This window comes from Parasteatoda tepidariorum, chromosome 9, assembly GCF_982258835.1.
Source record: "Parasteatoda tepidariorum strain Cologne lab strain chromosome 9, Ptep-v5.0, whole genome shotgun sequence".
NCBI lineage: Eukaryota > Metazoa > Arthropoda > Arachnida > Araneae > Theridiidae > Parasteatoda > Parasteatoda tepidariorum.
The window spans coordinates 84,707,309-84,727,972 of NC_141763.1; the positions used below are offsets into that span (position 1 = coordinate 84,707,309).

At 28.0% G+C, this 20,664-nt stretch overlaps 1 protein-coding gene across 1 annotated transcript; it reads right to left on the reverse strand.

Moving 5' to 3' along the window:
• Positions 1–612: 612 nt before the first annotated feature.
• On the reverse strand, positions 613–20,601 carry Sirt7 (sirtuin 7). Its single transcript, XM_016069102.5, has 9 exons — positions 20,229–20,601; positions 18,760–18,897; positions 16,734–16,838; positions 14,371–14,441; positions 11,305–11,476; positions 8,119–8,355; positions 6,671–6,791; positions 5,594–5,660; positions 613–1,645 (listed from the first exon to the last, which is right to left on the reverse strand). Exons 1-9 carry the CDS (start codon positions 20,316–20,318, stop codon positions 1,249–1,251), a joined length of 1,398 nt encoding a protein of 465 aa, XP_015924588.1. The 5' UTR covers positions 20,319–20,601; the 3' UTR covers positions 613–1,248.
• Positions 20,602–20,664: the final 63 nt, after the last annotated feature.

Sequence of the window (20,664 nt, forward strand, 5' to 3'; positions counted from 1 at the left end):
CAGATAACATGAATGGTGATGAATTGAATATCAAGAGTAGACAAAAGAAGGTGAAAACTAAAATGATATTGAGTAGAACTATTATGAGTGAAATAAAAATAATAAACAAAACATAGAGAGAGGTGAAGTGCTTGGTAATCAACACTCAAAATTCAAATATATAGATTGGACCTGGTTCTAATTATTCTGAATAACTGAGGCAGTTAAGGAGTTAAAAAGACAAGGGTTTCAAAATTTATATTTTTTCATAATCAATTCAAATTAATATAAAGTACTAAAATTATTAAAATGAAAACAATTTCCAAGCAACAAAACTAAATAATAACTATCTTAAACACAAAGAATGTAATAAAGTTTACCATATAATGATTTTTTTCTGTGATTTTCTGGTTTAGTGGGAGATTTCAGGATAAAATTATACTTTAAAGCAAAGTCTGAAAAATAATAAGATAACGAAAAAAAAAAAAAATCCAGACTGTGTCTAGCTTGGATTATTTTCAGTTGTTTTAGAAACTAAAGATACAAGCTGTTTCAAACTTGAATTTTTTTTTCAATCAATCTAAACGAATATAAGACATTACAATTTTTAGTAAGTATAGTAATAGGAATAGCTTCTACACAAATAATTTTCTTTATTTAAAAATTTTCAACAAAGTATTTGATACAGTTAAATGAAATATTTAGGGATAAAATAAAACTTAAAAGCAAAAAAGCTTATTTTTTTACACATTAAAACATAACAAAGTATTTGATACAGTTAAATGAAATATTTAGGCATAAAATAAAACTTAAAAGCAAAAAAGCTTTTTTTTTACACATTAAAATATGCACATAATCACACATACAAAATAGCATAGCGCTGACATTTTTATATTGTTTAAAATTACAAGAGTTTCACCATTTGCATTAATATCTCAAATTACAAACTAAATAAAATGAATGGGTTAAAATACATTAAAATAGAAAAAAAAGGATTATTTATTTAAATAATGAATTAAATTAAATTATTCCTTTAGATTTTCTAAAAAAAAATTGCTGTATTTGCTGTATGTAGCTTAAAGTCTCTAGCTGTTGGAGTATAGTTCACAACCTTTCATACTTTATCACAGCAGTCTATACTATTAATACTCCAAAAAAAAAATCACAATTAAAAGTTTTGTACTTATTATCACACTAGCTATGAGATTCAACAATGGCATTAAAAAGACAGTTTATTAGGTGATTTAGTTTTCAAATCAAGACTTAAAATCAAGATGCAGGACTGGAATCAACAATTTTTCTACGCTTGCAAGATAAACTAGGCTTTCGTTTTTTGAGTTTAGCACAGCCTTTCCCATACCAGCCCCCGGAAATATTATTTTTATCAAAATTTTTTATAAAATAAGTCCTTGAGTCAATTTTCTGTGCATTTAACTGTAAGAGAGTCGAAGCAGAGGTTACGTCCTGTAGTTTGATACAAGGCACCAGGTTGTGATTCATGCAAATGAGGGCCTTTTCTTTATCTGTTTCTTCTTTTTTAACAGTGTTTAAAACAGAATTTTGCTTTGAACAGTTTTCTTCTTCTCTAATCAGATGCAACCTTGAGCAAGATGAATATTCATGAGGCAGCAGTGGTGTAGCTAAGTTAAAAATAGGGTCTTCTTGTCTAAAGAGGATATAAAAATGTTATTATGGTTACTAAAAAAGTTAACACACTGTTAAATAAAATTGATAATTTTTTTCATCCATTCACAGCACCTACTCTGTAGTTTACATATACTACTTAGTTTAGAAATAAAATTGCTGAATAATACTATACTAAATATCTTAAATTTAAAAAAAAATACAGTCGACAATTTTTAGTATGACCTCCCTCTCCACCATTATTACGATCCTTTCATTACAATGACCAATACACGAAGTCTTAATTTAGATTTAACAGGGTTGCCACTCAAATCTGGAGAAAAAAAATTTGTTTTCCCTGTACATGTTATACACAATATATTAAGAGGAAACAACAATTACTGTGCTCTTGTGAGAGCTATATTGGGCTAACTATATTTATTAGTTTCAATTGCTGGAAAAACAGCTGAACATACTTAAATAATGCTGTAGTAAATGAAATAGTTTAGTATAGCTGAAATATCATGGTTAAATATCCCACAGATTACGCATTGAGTGGTCACCATTTTTTAAAAGACAAAAATAAGAAACAAAATTCCCTGTATTTTCCAGGTTTGTAAAGAAAAAATCAAAATTCCCTGCATTTTCCAAGTAATTTTAGCTAATTTTTAAATTTCCTGTATTTTCCAGGTTTTCCCTGTTCTCCCTGCGGAGTGGCAACCCTGTTTAAACAAGTTAGTTAAATATATATTATTAATTAAGATATTTAAAAAAAAAAAATTAGACTTTTTTTTAAAAAAGAATTATAGAAAGTGCCTTTCTTGACTTGTCAATACATACAACGAAATGAATTGTAGACCATGTCGATTTAATGGTAATACAATTGGCACTATTTTCATGAATCCATTTTAAAGATTATTCAAGTAGTATAAAATACTAGGAGGTTCCGCCCCCTGCTCGCTAGTGCACGCCAACCCCCGAAAATTGCTACGCAATCCTATGTGGTTCACGCCGTGAACCATGGCTCGCTGCGCTCGCTCGCCAATGAACACAGTGTTCTAGCACAAAGACATAGTATATTATCATCAAAGACATAGTATTTTATAATCAAAGGCATAGTATTGTACTTTAGTATTGTACAATGCATAAATAAACGCGAAATATAAAAAAAATTCAATGCATTCAATACAAACACTTAGACGTTTAGGTAGCTCCCATTAGAAAAATATCAATTCAACAGCGGCCTTTTAAAGCATTCTCACTTCAATTAATTAATTAATTCCTAATTGAGTTAAAATTAAATATTGTCATGTTTTTAGTGCATGAATCTGAATTGAACAACCTGATAATGCTCACTCTGGTTATTGTTTCCGTTTTTAAAAGCGCTATATGTTGAGCCAGTTTAAATAAAATATTATCATGTTTTTAGGGCATGAATCTGAATTGAACAACCTGATAATGCTCACTCTGGTTATTGTTTCCGTTTTTAAAAGCGCTATATGTTGAGCCACCTCATCTAGATTTGCCATGTGATATTTTTATCAGCAATCATTGGTCGATTTTCTAACGTTGCCATTCGGGGAGTTGTAATATGGCTTTTTTTTGGTGCCATGTAAAAGAAATATATATATAGATCTTCTAGAATAATAAAAAACATTCAGTCGGCAAAAATGTGAGTCTTGATGCATATGAAGAGAGTCAGAAACAAGTTTTTTTATTTGATTTTGGTAGAGATGTGGATATATTGAACATCTCTATATTTTAGAGAGGAGTGAAGTGGCCCAGTAGGTTGTCAAAAAGGTGCCAAGAGAGGAATGCATCAGAATGGATAAAGACATGGACTAGTGGGTCACTGTTCATCCCTCAAATTTCATCAGTTGTTGGAGAAAAATGAAGAGATGATCAACAGGAGATTGAACGCAGGATTTGATACATCTTTAATCAAAAACCAGTCTAGATGTTGAAGATTGGGACCCTATTTTAGAATGATTACATGTTCATCAAGTTGATGGAGGAGATATATTTGGGAGCAAGTTTTAGGAGTTTCTTGGCACAAAAAAGAATCTTAAGGTGCTGTGAGAGGACGTCATTCAAGCCCTGGATTGGAGCACAAGGAGAAGAACAAAATTTAAGAGTAGATTTCTGGCGTTATGTGCTTGGTTGATGCATGTATCAATCTTCGCGGGGAACGTGTTGGTTTAAATACCACATTTATTTTTTGCCAGAAAATTTAAATTATTAGTAGGCCTATTTCTTCCCAAGTGAAAACTAAAGCTTAATTTTTAGTTTAAATACGCCATAGAAGAAACGTGCAACAACTAAACTGAAAAATTCACAAAATCTCATGTGTCGATAAAAGAGGCAAACAAAGAGTTGTAGGTAACTAGATACTGGAAATTCCAATGCGGTTCGCCCTAAAGAGTACAAATTGCAACTAAGTGACCCAATGTCAGAGCAATACTTTTAGAATGTTCAAATTGGACCATTCATTCAAATATAGCGATTAAAATGTTTCTTCAATTTCAAGAATATGATTCCAAAAACAGCATTTAACAGTTTTGAACTTTCTAAACAAAATTTTTTCATTGACAATGCAAAGCAAAAGTCTCCAGGAAATGATTCAAACCACTATTTTTTTTGATGTTACCCCTCAATACAGGTAAAACACACTTGAATTTTCTATGAATGATCTCTTATCTTAGGCAATTTTCTATGGTCAAAAAGATACTGAAATGTCGATTTCTTTCATTCTTGAGAATTAGAAATGTATATTGAATCTACACCAGGAAATTAGAGTCCTTTGTATGATTTCATAACCTTTGTAAATTTCTATTTGAAGGCATCAATTGATTTCTTAATCATATTTTTCTTGTCCAAAAACTACCCTCACTCTTTTCATGAAGTGTAGTAATAGGTGATTTATTTTGGAGATAAAACATTTGGTATATGCATTCTTCTTAATTTTATTTTTGGTTACACTTTTCAGTTCTCTGGGGGTATGCTATTTAGCAGAAATGGCTGCTTACAACCAGCATAACACCATATGTTTAGAACAGACTTTAAAAATTTTGAAGGCAGTGGATTGATTAGATAAGTATAGTAGATTTTGTAAAAATAAGCGCCGTATTTATGAGCAAGTATTTGCTACAATTTTCAATATTCCTATTATTGCAGACCTTATAATGCCCATATTTTTTTGGGCCACAGGGATTGTGTCGACTGTATTCAGAAGAATACAACATTATGTTAATCAAACTAAACACATAATATCGATAAAAAAAATAAATATTGGGAAAACTATAATAAAAACATAGATTTAGAGTTATATTAATGAAATAATGCTTTTAAGTGGTGGAAAGAAAGATTAGTTACTGTTTTAAAACTTGAATATAGCGGTCTAAAATTTCTTTTTTTCCCTTCAAAAAATGAAGACAAGTTTCTGTTAATATTCTTCATAACTATTTACCATAAATTCATTATTAGCAACGTCATGAAATTAAAGTGAATAAAACTCTAAAATTAGGCTCCTTTAAACACTTTGAGCAATACTTTGATTGTTAACTGCCAAAAAGTAGTGGCAAAAATTGCTTTTGGCTTTAATACAGAGAGCAATAGGCACTCATTATTCTACACTGCTTTTAATTTGAAGGTTGAAGCATTCAAAACAAGGCAGAACATAAATATAGCTAAAGATTCTAAATATAAAAAATGAACTAAAAATGGAAAACAAAATCTGATAAATTAATCATATCAGCATTGCATCCTTTTTTCAAAAAATGAAATAAAAGTGTTAAAACTTTCAATAAAAGATAGAAACGTTATTGATTACTGCCTATTCTTTGCAGACAGTGACCGCATCAGGTTTGTTTGGATGTGTCATTTTTGCACAAAACTTTGTTACTGAAAGGGTCCTATCTGTTAGGATCTATCTGTAGGTTAGGCATAGTGTTTTCTATTATTTTAAATAACTAATAAAAAATGTGTTACTTACTTTTTGTACTTGGGGGCATTTATGTTTAAGGATGACAGTACTAACTGCATTACTTCATCACATTTACCTAAGAAAAATGATTATAAATAATAAAAAAAAGCAAACAAATAAATCTGAAAAAAAAAATTCTCTTTATATCCTACTGAATTTATTAAAAATTAATCTATTTATTAACGTTAACAGAAATAATTCCAACATTATAGATATTGAAATATTTGTTAAATACAAGTAGTAAATTAATTGATAGATAACTAAAAAAAAAACTAACTTTCTTCTAATTGACAATGCAAAAAATAGTTTAAGGTAGAAAGCGTAAATGAAATTAATGCCAAAAAATTACAATGAAAAAATAATACACTTGAACTTACAGAACACACTATAAAAAGGAACACTAAGCATTGATATATTAAGAAACATGATAAATTAAGAAAAAAAAAAATGAATGTGAGCTGTAATATAACATAAACTAAAAAGGAATACTAAGTATTGATGAATTAAGTATTATAAAATAAATAGTGGGTAAAATATTAATTTAAATGAACGTGAGTAGTCACAGAACACAATTTAAAAAGATTTTTTTTAAAAATGTTTGTGAGTAGTTACAATACATAACTTAAAGAAGTAACGCTAAGCCTTGATAAATTAACAATTATAAAATAAATTAAAAAAATGCTAAATGAATTTTTTAATTGAATGTGAACATTAATAGAACTGAACTTAAAATAGAGCACCAATGAATTATCAACTATAAGATAAATTAAGACGAAAAAAAAAATTTACTATGAATTTTTTAAATGAATGTTAGCAGTTTTAAAACACAACATAAAATATTGAAATGATTTCTTTGAAATGATTGTGAGCAAATAAAAAACATAAATGAAAAAGAAACACTAAATATAGATAAATTAACAACTATATGATAAATAAAAGGGAAAAAAATACGCATGAAATTTTAAAATTAATCTAAGCAGTAATAGGACATAACTTAAAAAAGAATAACACTAAGTATTGATGAGTTATCAATAATATGATATATTAAGGAAGAGATGTTAAAGTGAAGTTTTTAGTAAAACATACCATTTATTTTTAACACTGCCTGAGAATCTTTTGGTGTCCACTGCAAGTTGACAATGTACAATTTAGGGCGTTTATCCAGTGACTGATTATTTCTCCATAGTTGAGGATATCTTCTTAAAACCTGTTAAGTTAATGTCATTAAATTTAAATATATAACAGCATCAGAACATGATTTCATCTGCAAAGTTATTTTTTATTATCCAAAAAAAAACCTAAACTGTAGAAAATTACAATTTAGGGCATTAATAATTCTGTTAATTAATAGGATTCAATATTATTAATTTTTTAAAAAAGTAGAGACATCATAATATAATTTACTGGGGTAAATTTTAATCATGGATTATAACTTTTTTACATTTGATAAACAAACATCTGAGGTCAAAGAGGTTTACCACTCCATAAAACACAAATGCATTCTAACTTCCTCAAAAAGTCCCCAACAAAAGTGAGTTTGCTCACAAGGCTTGGTGAAAGAGTTTTCTAGTCTCCTGGATTGGATTCAAAAATAAAAGTTTTTGGAGTTGAATATTGATAATCACAATATCTATATGAACTGACTGTTCAACACTGATGATGAAGATATTTAATAATAAATAATGAATATAAGATAAATATTATATACAACTCAAATTTTGATTCATCATTCTCTTGTTTTCTGAATTAGGTATATAATTACAAGACTACAAGTGTAAACATTGGCAAACACAAATTGGATGTGGATCAGCTATTAAATCTCAGCGATAAAAATAATATATCTTACAAAAAATAAAGGGCTGCAATTGGTAAGGTACATTGGTACAAAGAGCTAAAGATTGGTATGAACAAATCCTATCTGGATTGTTTGTTCAACATAAGAGATAAAAATGAATTCAGTCATACAATATAAATTGACATTACAACAGGGTTGCCATGCAAATCTAAAGAAAAAAAATTCCCTGTACGTATTATACACAATATATTAAGAGGAAATGCACATCCACTGTGCACTTGTCCAAACAATATTAGGCCAACTATACTAGCTATAATTGGTAAAAAAAATTAAAGAAATAAGGAACATCTTAACCTACTTAAAACAAATAATGCTATAGTAAATGAAATTGTTTTGTATAGCAGAAATATCATCCTTACATATCCCATAGAATGTGCATTGAGTTTTCACCACTTTTTAAAAGACGAAAATAAAAAAATAATTCCCTGTATTTTCTCAGTTATTTTAGGTGATTTTTAAATTTTCTGTATTTTCCAGGTTTTTCCTGTGGAGTAGCAACCCTGTACAATAAATATCAATCACATTATCATTATCATATAATAGAGTGTTCATGCAGGAGCTCTCTTGTTCAAATTACATGGCAACAGAATTGAACATCAGTAGGACACAAAACCCTATAGGGATTATTTTTTCAATGATGACCATAAAATAGATACGTGAGAGGAAGACAAAAGCTTACTTTTAGACTACTTCCAAGACACAGGATTACTTCAGCTTTATCAACTGCTTTGACAGCACCTTTCCAATTCATGGGCCACTGAAGTTTACCCTTCTCTCCGAAATGTACAATCGTATCAACCAACTCTGATTTACATTTGTTACAGAATCGACCGGTTTTGTGACGATGTAAGGCTGTGCGCTCCGTCACGTCAAATAGACGGATATATTGTTTGAGTGGCTTGCAATTAGGGCATACCTATAACATTTTATACATAAATGTTACATAAATTGATTTAGTAATTACAAAATATGGTGATATTACATAGCAGTGTTGATCACAAAGTTTTATGTGGGTCATGTTCCCATGCAATAGTTTAAAGTAATTTTGTGCAGAGTTCGCATTTTCAATATATGACATGACACACACCAAAAGAGACTTGATTACTATCTGACAATACTAGATTCAGAAAACTGCATTGCACTGGCATGCTTGCTTTCACATTTATTGATACAATGCCATTTATGTCTGGCCTGATATAACGATATTGCTTATAAAAACAACAAAAAGCTTTTAGAGCTTTAAGGAACCAGTAAAAATTTACAAAGAAAATAAGTATTTTTGAACACCCTATGCCAGAAAATATAACAATAAGCTTATAACTTATGTCTGGCCTGACAGACATTTATGTCTGACCTGATATAACGATATTGCTTATAAAAACAACAAAAAGCTTTTAGAGCTTTAAGGAACCAGCAAAAATTTACAAACAAAAATAAGTATTTTTGAACACCCGATGCAGAAAATATAACAATAAGCTTATAACTTGCATCAATTACTTAGGTTGTTACTTGCAATGATTGCATGGAATTTCATAAGGTTAGTTTAAATATTTATAGAGATATGGTCATTTTTATAAGAAACTAATTCCTTTTGCAACAACTTTAAAAATATTCATCAAAATTATTAAAAATTACTGGAGTAGATTTTAACTGATAACAAAATCATTCTTTTAAAATTTAAAAAAAAAAAAAAAAAAAAAAAAAAAAATTACACATATGAGTATTTAAAGTGGTGCTTTCATATTGACTAAGAGCGAGTAAAATTAATATATGTATATATATGTGTGTGTATATATATATATATATATATATATATATATATATATATATATATATATATATATATATATATATATATATATATATATATATATATATATATACACACACACAATTTTGAAGTAAATTGTATTCAGTATGAAGTGAAAAAGGTCCAACTTGAATGTCTTGAAAATTTAAAAAGTTTAGAAAACTTTTTTTAAAACTTTTTAAAAGAAAACGGGATTTTACAAAAATTTTATTTTGTATCATGAAACAAAATTTAATAAGAAATGATAATACCTAGCAATAATCATCCATACTCCACAATATGATAGTATAATAAAAAAAACCACATAACACTAAAAAAAAACTTTTACAGAGGTTAATCCTCTACAATGCTGGTGTTATTTTCAGTAAGTTTTGTCTATAATGGTATGAAATAAAATTTGCGACAAATCACAAATCCCTTATCAATCATTTAGAGCCTTTCTTAAAAAAGTACAAAACTACTTAGAAAATTGCTAGGAACTTTTTAAATTTCCAAGATTTCCAAATTGGACTTTTTCATTAGTTATTAAAATACAATTCACCAAGATACTGTGAAATTTTTTTCGCATATGCGCAGTATAAAAGAAGTATTTTAAAAGCCCATATCTAGCACAATTTTAAATTAATTTTGTTGAATATCTTTAAAGTGTCCAAATTGAGTATCTTTAAAGAAAAATGTCAATTTCTCCATAAATATGAAACTAAAGTTGATGAAATTTTCTGCAATCAATGCAAAGTAAAAGTAAAGTTTCCTGCAAAAGCAAAGTAAACGATGCAGAGGGTGTTTAAAAATACCTGTTTTCATTCATAATTTATTGCTAGCCTGTTAAAGCTCTGAAATCTTTAAAATTGATTGACAAATATGAGAAATTGCATGATCTAAACACCTGCAAAGTTATAAAATAATCATCTAATTATTTCATGAGAAATCTAAAAAATTGAAAGTTCCTCTTCCATTACTGTAGGGTAGTGTATCTTGTAGAGTAGCGAAATTTGCTTTGCAAGGCTCATAAAAATTTTGAGACTATTTTAGCATTAGTCTGCTCTATCTAATTGTACCAATATTTCCTTTCTTTTTGCATTTATTTAACAATTTTATATTTTTCTGATAAGATAGTTGCCTTTTAAAATAAATATTTTATTGCTTTTTTTTGAGCTTGTGATCAAATCTTTAAAATTAAATTATATAATCTGTAGTATTTCAATATTCTTTATATGAAAAGTTGAGCCTTTAAATTCTAATTACACCAAATAGTTGCAAAAACACATCTTTCTGACTGAATTCTAAAATATTTTTTAATTTTTGTTTTAAATATAATCAGCAAGCTTACGTTATTATTTAACACTAGAATGCTAGCAACTCTTGCAGTATTCTGTAAAAATAAACTGAATTACGAAAGTAGTAAGTATGTACTTTCCAAAAAAAAAGAAAAGAAAAAAAGCTTAAATTAAGCAATTATTTTTTTAAAAAACCGATAAGAAAATCACTTTAATTGCTTTATTAAATTTTCCTTAAAGGTATTATTAATGAACTTAAAAAAAAACGCAATTCACTATGTTGTTAGCGATTTAATTTTTCCTAGTGTGCTTGAATAATATTGGAGAAAATAAAAAAGTTTCTGTTATACGATACGACGGAGATACAATTGCTTTGTAATATTGAGGCCTAATTTTATGGGCATGGTGTTGTTAACGTGAACACTTAAAATGAAAAAGTGTCTGTTACATGATTTGGCGGTGATATAATTGCCTTGTGATATTGATGTTAATAATTGCCTTGTAATATTGAAGGTAATAGGCTAATAAATAATATGTTTCTGAAAATTTTTAAGGACATTATCTTTCATTTTAAGGTTATTTTTGGGTCTTTTTTTTGTTGTACTTTTAAAATTTTTTTATGTCATAAACATTTTAGTTCTGATTATTTTAAGTTGCACATATAATGATAAATTTTGTAACATTTAAAACATATATTTGATCTTGTGTAAAAAAAAATTCTACATCATTATAAAAGAAATCAAAATCAGAAATGTTGAAAGTGTACAAGAAGCTTTACCTCAATAAACATATTTCCATGTAATTCAGATAGAACATTTCGGGGTAGACCACTTCGGAGATGCAGGCCATCACAATTCTGGGAAACTATGTGTGATAAAAGTCCTTCCTTGTGGAGTTGTTTCAATGCCATATGGGTGAAAGTTGGTTCAGATTGACTCAGATCTTTCAGCCTGCACAGAAAAAAAAAAAGAAAATTTCATTCTTTTAAAATATAAAAACAGAAATAATTTATTTGAAGGAATTATAAATGAAAATAAATCAATAAATTTATAATTTTCTTTTAGCTGTAAAGAAAATAACTTGTTATTTAATAAATAAGTTTGAAGCATATACAATTTAGTTGTGTATTGAACAATGAAGAAAGACTTGTTCTGTCAAAAGTAACATAGAACAATTGTTTCTTTATGATCTAAATTAAATTTATTCTTAATTTAAAATTTAATTAAAAAATCGGGTTTTTGTTTATAGAAATTTAGAAGGGTGCTTGGTGTTGAGCTTGAACAAAAATAACTATGATTTCAGTTTTTTAATGATTAGTGTGTAATAATTTTATACAAAATAATATTTACCTTTTATGTTAGATGTTTTAATTATATTTCAATATTTATTTTCTTATATTATGCACCGTTTATACATTTTATCTGAGTTTTGATTGGTAAAGTTTTGATAAAATTTGGACTCCTTAATGTTTATTTTATTTTCTGCATATTTTGCCACATTCCAAGAATTTTTTAAGCTAACGGAAACATTTTTAAACAAAATTATAAAATTCATTTATACAAATATAATTCCAAGTAAAAAAGAATTTTTAATAATTATTTATTAGTATTTTATTTTTTATTTCATAATACTCCAAAAAAATTTGAATTGTAAGGAAAAAATTTTTTATCATTATTTTAAAGAATGTACAGGCTAATAAAAAATTTGAACATAATCGGTCAAATAGTTCCAAGAGAAAAAAAGTTATATAAAAGAAAAAGATACTTTAGAAACTTAAGAAAAAGATACTTAAGTTGAACTCCGGAACTATTTGACCAATTTCAGAAAGTATATACACTATCGGTCAAAAGTTTAGACTCACTCTTGAATTTTTAAAAATAGACAAATAACAATTAAAAATGACTTCTTTTAAACTGAAAATTACATTAAATTAATTTTATTTTGAGAAATGTAGGTACGCATATATGATAAGAACTATAATTTTATGCATAACTTATGAATTTCGTCCAATCTTGGATTTTTCGAAATATCCTCCTTTAGCCTTTATCACAGCAGCACATATTTTTGGCATTCTTTCTATTAGTTTTTGTAATGTTCTAGATGATATCTGGTTCCAGCAACTAAGTAAAGATCCCCAAAGCTTGTTTTGATTGGTACATCTCATTTTTGAAACATTTCTATCGAGTTCATCCCACAATAGCTCAATAGGATTAATATCAGGGGATTGAGGGGGCCAATCCATGTATTTCAGTACTTTTTTCTTTTCTTTCGATGCAATGTAGTTTCTACACAATTTCGATGAATGTTTTGGATCGTTATCTTGCTGAAAAACAAATCGTTGACCAACAATTCTCTGCCCACATGGGAAAGCGTAACGCTGCTATATTCCGCGATAATATTTTTATCCATAATACCTTCTATTCTTACAAGATCTCCAACTTTATCACCGACAAAACATCCCCAAATCATGACTGAACATCCACCATGCTTCACAGTTGGTAATAAACATTGACTTGTCATACGTTCACCAACTAAACGACAAACATACTGCCTTCGTTTGCTTCCAAACAATTCAAATTTTGATTCGTCCGTAAACAAAACCTTCGACCACTGTTCCAAAGACCAGGTAACATGTTTTTTAGCCCATTGCAGTCGTTTTACTTTATTTTGTTTTTTCAAAAGAGGTTTTCTAGCAGCTACACAACCTTTTAAGCCATAGTCACGAAGTCGACGTTGTACAGTAGATACTGACACTCTTATTTTTGACAGTTTCTTTCTTCCTTTGCAAAGTTCTGACAACAGTGGTCTGAGAAACATTAGTTTTAGAGGCAATTTGTCTACTTGAATAGCCTTCTGCATGAAGTGCAATAATAACTGCACGTGTTTCCACACTTATTTCTCGTTTTTGACCCATATTTCTGTAAAAAAAAATTTCTTTTTGTTTTTAATATATACCGGTTATTCTGGCAAATTAAGGCTATTATATAAATATTTAAAATTTGTCATGTACATGAACATAACTTATAATTAACCCCATAAAGGAAGAGAAAAGTAAATTCTTTATAAACTAAGAATTAATAAAATTTTTTTAAATAAATTACACTTGTTTTAGAATAGGTACTTACATGCAATTTCGTTATCAACTACAGAATGGATACAAAATGAAAAAATAATGAACAGTTTTAAAAGAAAACAGAGTTTTGTGATGTTTGTTTATGATTATGTTTGATAAATTGTATATTTAAGTCAGAAACATTTAACTATTTTTGAAAATTTTGAAATAAATACAAGTGAGTCTAAACTTTTGACCGGTAGTGTATATCAGCAAGTTTAGAGAGAGTAAAAATGAACTTAGCTTTTCTTAAGGACCTCTTTCCATGCCATAAATGAAAGTATCAATTGTAATATAAATTTTGAACATACTGTTAAATGGTGAAAAAATAAAACTAAATAAAATTCTACATATTTTTAACAGTAAATTTTGTTTTCATTGTTAGAAACCTTAGTTTAATTAAAGCATATAATTGAAAAAAAAATAGCAAAAAAAGCGAAGCAATATTTTTGTGGTTACATATTCAAGCAATGATTCTAGAGTATATTTACTTTGTAGTATTTCTCGACTAGTTATAAAATTGTTAGCAGTAATTTCTAAACACAATTTCTGTTATTAAATCCACTACTTTATACTATACTTCACTCCTAAGTGAAATTACTCTTTAAAACATTTTTTTTCCTTGGATAACACCATATTCCTATTTGATGATATATATTATTATATGATACACATGAATCATTTACTAACATTCGATATCACATCAACATCTAAATAAAACAAATAGATTACTTTATTTCTTGTCCTTTTTGCAATAAAGTCCACACTCCATCAGGGCCTCTGTAATCAGGAATCTCTGCTGACTGAAATGTAATGAATCATTTGTAATCAAGTACAATAAATAAAAATTTCTTCATTGATTAAACAATTTATTTAAAGGAAGTTCATGAAAATATACAAAAAAAATAAAATATCAGTAAGATAATAAAATTGAGACAACTTAGGTAAGAAAAAGGTTCTCGATGGTCAGGAAATGCTTCGTAATGCATAAGTGAATATACTGGTTAATTCAATTTATAGTAAAAAATGGTATTAAATGCATTATTTTTTTTTTATAATATCTTGCACAGTTTATAGTCTTTCAATATTTACACATTAATGATTAAACTGTTCATTTATTTTAAGAATTTTTAATTATATCTAGCATTTGATTTATACTAAGAACAACCCTTTTGCATTTCAACATGGTAAAACTATGAGCAGAATGTAAAGTATGTGGAAAATTTTAATAAGTACAACGATACTGCAACAATGGTCGAATCATATCTTGCCTCATCCTGCCCTGTTAGCATTTTGGAACAAGAGCTAAGCCAGTAGGCTATACTCAAAGTTGGTTGAACGAGTCCAATACTATAGAAAAGGAAGGTTTATGAAGAATGCAGTCTTCCCAGACATTTAAACGGCCGCAAACACAACTTCTCTTTTTTTTGTGGTCATTCCAGATAATCTAATCTTGATTAACTGAGAGTCTATTGTTTATGATTTTATTTGAAAGAAATCTTATAAAATCAAAGAAAATAAGTCATATTCCAATATTTAGACATTGTTAATGCATAGAATTTCATTAAATCATAGAATTTCAATGCATAGAATTTCATTAAGAATATCATTGGCATAATTAGTTACAATAGAAATTTCATTGACCATCTATGATATATATCTATAAACATGAGACTGATTGAGAAGTCAAGGCAAATCCTATAAAAATGTCCTAGTTATGCCAATATTGGTAAAAATTAATTGTCAGTTGCTATTAATAATTAAAGGTTATTAATAATTACCAAGCATGCATTACCCAAGTACTAACAATAACTCATTTATGTGAATTAGTTATCATACTTTTTAAAAGTTATAATTAATAATAGCTGGTTAATAGTAGAAGTAATAGTTTTCTATTTAAGTCACACAAGAGCTGCACTATGTGCAATTGGTAAAGTTTTGGGATCATTCCTGAGGATGATCTGAAGACATGCCATCACAATTTTGATCCTCTGTTGGCTCTCCCCATTTGATAGCCCGATTTCCTGTGTGCAAAGTTGAGCACTTTAAGGCAGAACAGCTTAATGAGTATCGTATTATGCTCCCTCAGTCTCTTTGCAGACTGATCAATGTGGTCAACCACCCGCTAACTGATGGCTGGCAGTGATGCTGACTACAGTGTTTTACTGGGAATTGTGCTTTATGGTCAGTCCATTAAGCAATACTATTAATAATTATAATTAATAAAAAAAACTTATCATATTAACCAGGGTTGGCAAGTTTTTGACACATGAAGGTTTTACCGGTTTATACCATGGTTTTTACCGTCACGTCAAAAACTGTCAAGAACCCATAGTTTTGATAAAACTGTATTTTAATTTGAGTTTAACTGCTTATGATTTAAAATTAATTCATTTTTGGGCATAAAATTAGAAAAAAAGTTGTTAAAAGATATTTAAGAACAGATTTTTGCACTTTCCCAACATGATTATATCAAATCATACTATTCGAAGTAAAATATTAGGATACTCTGCAAAATTTTCAACATTTCCAAGCATCATTTTGTTTGCATATTACGTAACTGAAGAATGTCAAGTCATTCCTGACTTACAGTTTGTTAGTAGTTACAAGTTTTGAAAGTTTTGTTTAGCTTATTTCTAATATTTAAGAAATGCCAAATTTTAAATTCTTCTTTTTAGTTCTTGAATTTATTAATAGTTTTTTTGTTTGTTTGCTTATTTCTAACAATTAAGAAGTGCAAAATTTTGAATCCTTTGCAAATCAAGCTATAATGATAAAAGTTAAGTATCACTATTTTCAATAAGTATATTACAATATTTCTGTATGAATGTATATCCTTCTATAAGAATACATGTATATAGTTGCAAAATCAATAGCAATCATTTACAACATTCATTTATAAAGGCAATTAAGTGAAAATAATATATTGTCCGCTGTATGCCATAAGTTAAAGAAAACAGTAGGTTTTTGATGGTTTTTACCGGTAAAAACGCGGTTTTTATCACCATCATGACAAAAACCAGTTTTTGACGGCAAAAACCCAACCCTGATATTAACCAGAACAATTATATGATGAAAACTTGTACAACACTCACTGTACTTATTCCAGCTCCAGTGTACACTACAGTATAAGCTGATTCCTTCAATGCTTGGGCCAGTTGAAGACATTTAGCAGATAGAACTTCAGGATCATCAATAACCTAAAAATTTAAAAGATGAACAGTAATTTATAGAGAAAAAATTTAAAATATTTAGATAGAACATGATCACTCATTTTAACAGTTTAAACATCAAATTAAGAATGGATAACTTAATATTTGATAAGTTCACTAATAACAAATGATCAGAGCTCATTCTAGGCAGGGTAAACAGGGCGCAGCACCCTGCTGCCCTTTTAGTCAAAAGAATTCCCCCTGTTACCCCTGAAGTAAATTAGTGCCCTGATGTAATAGACTCCATACCCTTTTTGCCATTTCTTTCCTCAACCCTTCTTTACTTTTTCTCCAAACTCTACAACGGATTTCTTAAACTGTTATTTTTAACTCTTTTTATTTAGTTTGTCATTGCTGTCAATACATAGATTTATATGGGAAAGGAAAAATAGCCATCACAACCCATTGTTGCACTTGTCATTGAAAGTTTGCAGTTACTTCCACTATCATTAAATCATAATTATTATTAATCATTTTAATTATTTAATCATAACTACAGACACTTAAAAACATACATTTATTATTTTATTTATATATGCATGCATTTTAAATAAATTACTAAGCTAATTAGCTCATTAACTCGATATATATGTTAATTTATTAATGAAAATAAGTAATTAATGATTGCTTTGTTACTTTAAGTTAAGTAAAAAAAAATTCTTTTACTAATTGACAATGTTTTTTAATAGAATGTGTAAAGAATTCTTGTTTTTAATAGAATGTGAAATTATTGCCTTTTTAGAATAATAATGCCCTTTCTTTAAACTTTTGCACCCTGCCCTTTTTTCTGCCTAGAATGAGCTCTGCAAATATGAATAAAATAAAAAAATTAAAGTAAAAAAATGTTGAAAGGCATTTTTAATGATATTCCATTAGCCTTCTTCAGACCTCTTTTTACTGACAGTGATTACAACTGCATTTGTTGCGTTCTGGTATATATCTTCGCTCGGAATAGAATGGTATCTACTAAAAAGCATAAAAAATGTTAAAACATTAATTTTGGAAATGTATTAAATAGTTTATACTTTTGGTTCAGTTTAAAATGATTATAATAGATGAGATATTCTACATTTTCCCTAGGTGTAGTTTATAAAATATATTGAGAGGAGCCCGATTGATGAATTCAGGATATTTTTGCAAAACTTTTCAAATTCTTTCTGGCTTCGTGAATTTCACTTTCATGTTCAACCTTATAATAGGGCTTTCATTTCCTTTAACATTAAATTTAAAATCAACATCCACTATTCCACAGACATAAAAGGGTTCTAAAATATTTTTCTTATCAATAAAATCGTTTAAACATGGTGCTAATAGCAAGCAAAATTTTTAAATGAGTCAAATGAAAAAAAAAGTGAGCACTATTCTTTGGGTCCTTGGATAACAACAAATGAATGTTGGAAATAATATAAATTACAAGAAAGAGGAAGAAAAATTATCAATAGCAAGAATCTACTTAAGATCATTGTTCGGAACATATTGAAAAACTTCTTTGATGTTAAAATTCAGCTCAATCACCTTCAAATAACACAAGTATAAGTATATAACACCCCTAAAAGTCATCACCTTGTCCTAAAGAATTTCTTTTTCAATGTAGTTAAAATTTCAACAAAAGAGTAAAATGCTGGTAATGAATGCACACCTTAAACATAAAAAAATTAATTTTTAAAATAAACCACGTTTTTATATTACTTTAATGAAAAATAATTAAAATTAATATAGGCACAGTTGAAAAACAGGTTTAGTTTCTCCTTAAAAAATAGCTGAAAACAAATGAACTTTAAATAAAATCAAATGAACTTTTAAAAGAAATCATATTCATAAAACTGGAAATTTGAATATTTTAAAATTGTAAACTTTATATGTTTTCCAATCAGTACAGTCTATCGGACTTTTTTTTAAAAATATTTACCTCTTTGATTCTTTCTTTCAAATTTACATGTTTTTCTTTATTATTTTGAATTCTTTGCACTAGATCAGGAGCCTCTTCTAAAAGTTTAATTTCTTCATTTGTCCTACTTGATAATGGCTTTTTCATAATTTTTCTAACCTGCAATAAGACACACATCCTGATAGTAATTAGAAAAACATTTTGAATTGTTTGAAAAACATTTTGAAAATGTTTTACATTTTGAATAAAACATAAACATACTGTCTGGTTCCTAAGGCATAATGGTAATATATGGTTAATACCTACTTAAACTGTGACAGAATCGCGGCGACATGCCGCAGAACATTACAGAGTTCTTGAAGAAAGATTTTTCTCTTGGGAAGAAATTTTTTTTTTTCCTGCAGAAATTTTCACATAAAATTTGAATCGTGCAATTAAATTAATGCTTTTTGTCATGTTCAATTTATGCTGATAGCATCGTAAATCCATGTAGTGTTCCGATTGTATTTTTAGCAGTTATTGATACCGATTTTCATATGGTTTTTAATTATACCAATATATTTTAGACAATATGGGAAATTCAAATTGTGCATTTGAGTATTTACTTTTTAAGGCGATGATTCTATTGATTTTTTTTTGGGATTTATTGCTTTTAATTTTCACATAGTTTTTAAAATCTGATATTTTTCAAACAATATTATTTATTATAACAATCAAATCATGCGACAAAACATGCATTTGAGCAACCCGTTTTTGAAGAGTCAGATTCGTGTGATTTTGTCGTCGATCTGTTTTTTAGTAATTACTCTTACGGATTTCATGATTTTCAATAATTTTTTTTAAAGTGATGATGATTTACAAAATGCGATAAAGGAAATAACTAGAGCATTTTTTTTCCAAACAAAATGTGAGAATATCGTCCATAATATTAGAATAAAAAAATATTACATATTCAATGAAAAAAATTCTTTGAATTTTTTTTTTTGTTGGTGAACAGAGCGTTTCTGTTGCTTTAAATTCGCAAAATACTTCTTTGTTATTATTGAAAGTATCTTGCAGAAAGATATTAATGCTAAAGATATTTGTTGCAGAAGGCCTGAAAAAATTCATCCACAGGGCCTACTAACAAAAACCTTTGTGCTGATCAGCAACATCATGAAAATTAATGCATAGTATTACTTTCAAATCAATGCAATAAACGGATCTGAATAATAAATACACAAAAAGGTCGAATAAAATGAGAATCACAAACAAATGATTAGCAAAAAATGATGAAAGTGATAGCAGATGGTCCAGTTTGCTTTCAAAGAACACATAGTGCGATGATTTTATTTTGTTTTTTTCTTTAAACAAAACAAATTTATATTTCAGTTTCCGTATTTATAATTTAGAAATTCTAGAAGAATAAGAATATTAAACTATAAGACGGCATAATAAAATACATCACAGATCATCATTTCAGAAATTTAAATTTTAATAGAAATTTTTACCAAACGCAAGTGTGAGCGTTCTTTCTCAATATGAATAATGCGAAGTAGATCTTGACTCTTCTTAATTTGTCTTCGCGATCTTTCAGACATAATATTAAAAAAATAGGTTTAAAAAGCTAAAGTTGTTTGTTTATATTTACAAATTTAAAGACAAAAAAGTGAAAGGAGCAGCAGAAAGCGAAACAAGTTCTTATTATATCTAATGATGAACTGTTCGATCGCGTTCTTTCAGTTTGCAATGATTCGATGTTAGATCTCACTGCTTTCCGTTCGAGACGCAGTATATCGTTTAAACGATTTAAACCGAAAAAATCGGTTTTTTCTTTTCTTCTGAAAAAAAAAAACGTTACAGAAATTTTTTTTTTAAATGACTGATTCAATTTAAGAAACGAATATTTCTTTTTTCGAAAAGTACAAGCATAAGGCAAAAACAGTC

Coding starts and splice junctions, on each gene's coding strand:
- Sirt7 (XM_016069102.5), bottom strand. CDS start 20,318: ATGTCTGAAAGATCGCGAAGACAAATTAAGAAGAGTCAAGATCTACTT. Junction 5,661..6,670: donor GGCAGTGTTAAAAATAAATG/GTATGTTTTACT, acceptor CATTTTTCTTAG/GTAAATGTGATGAAGTAATG. Junction 1,646..5,593: donor AATGCCCCCAAGTACAAAAA/GTAAGTAACACA, acceptor TATCCTCTTTAG/ACAAGAAGACCCTATTTTTA.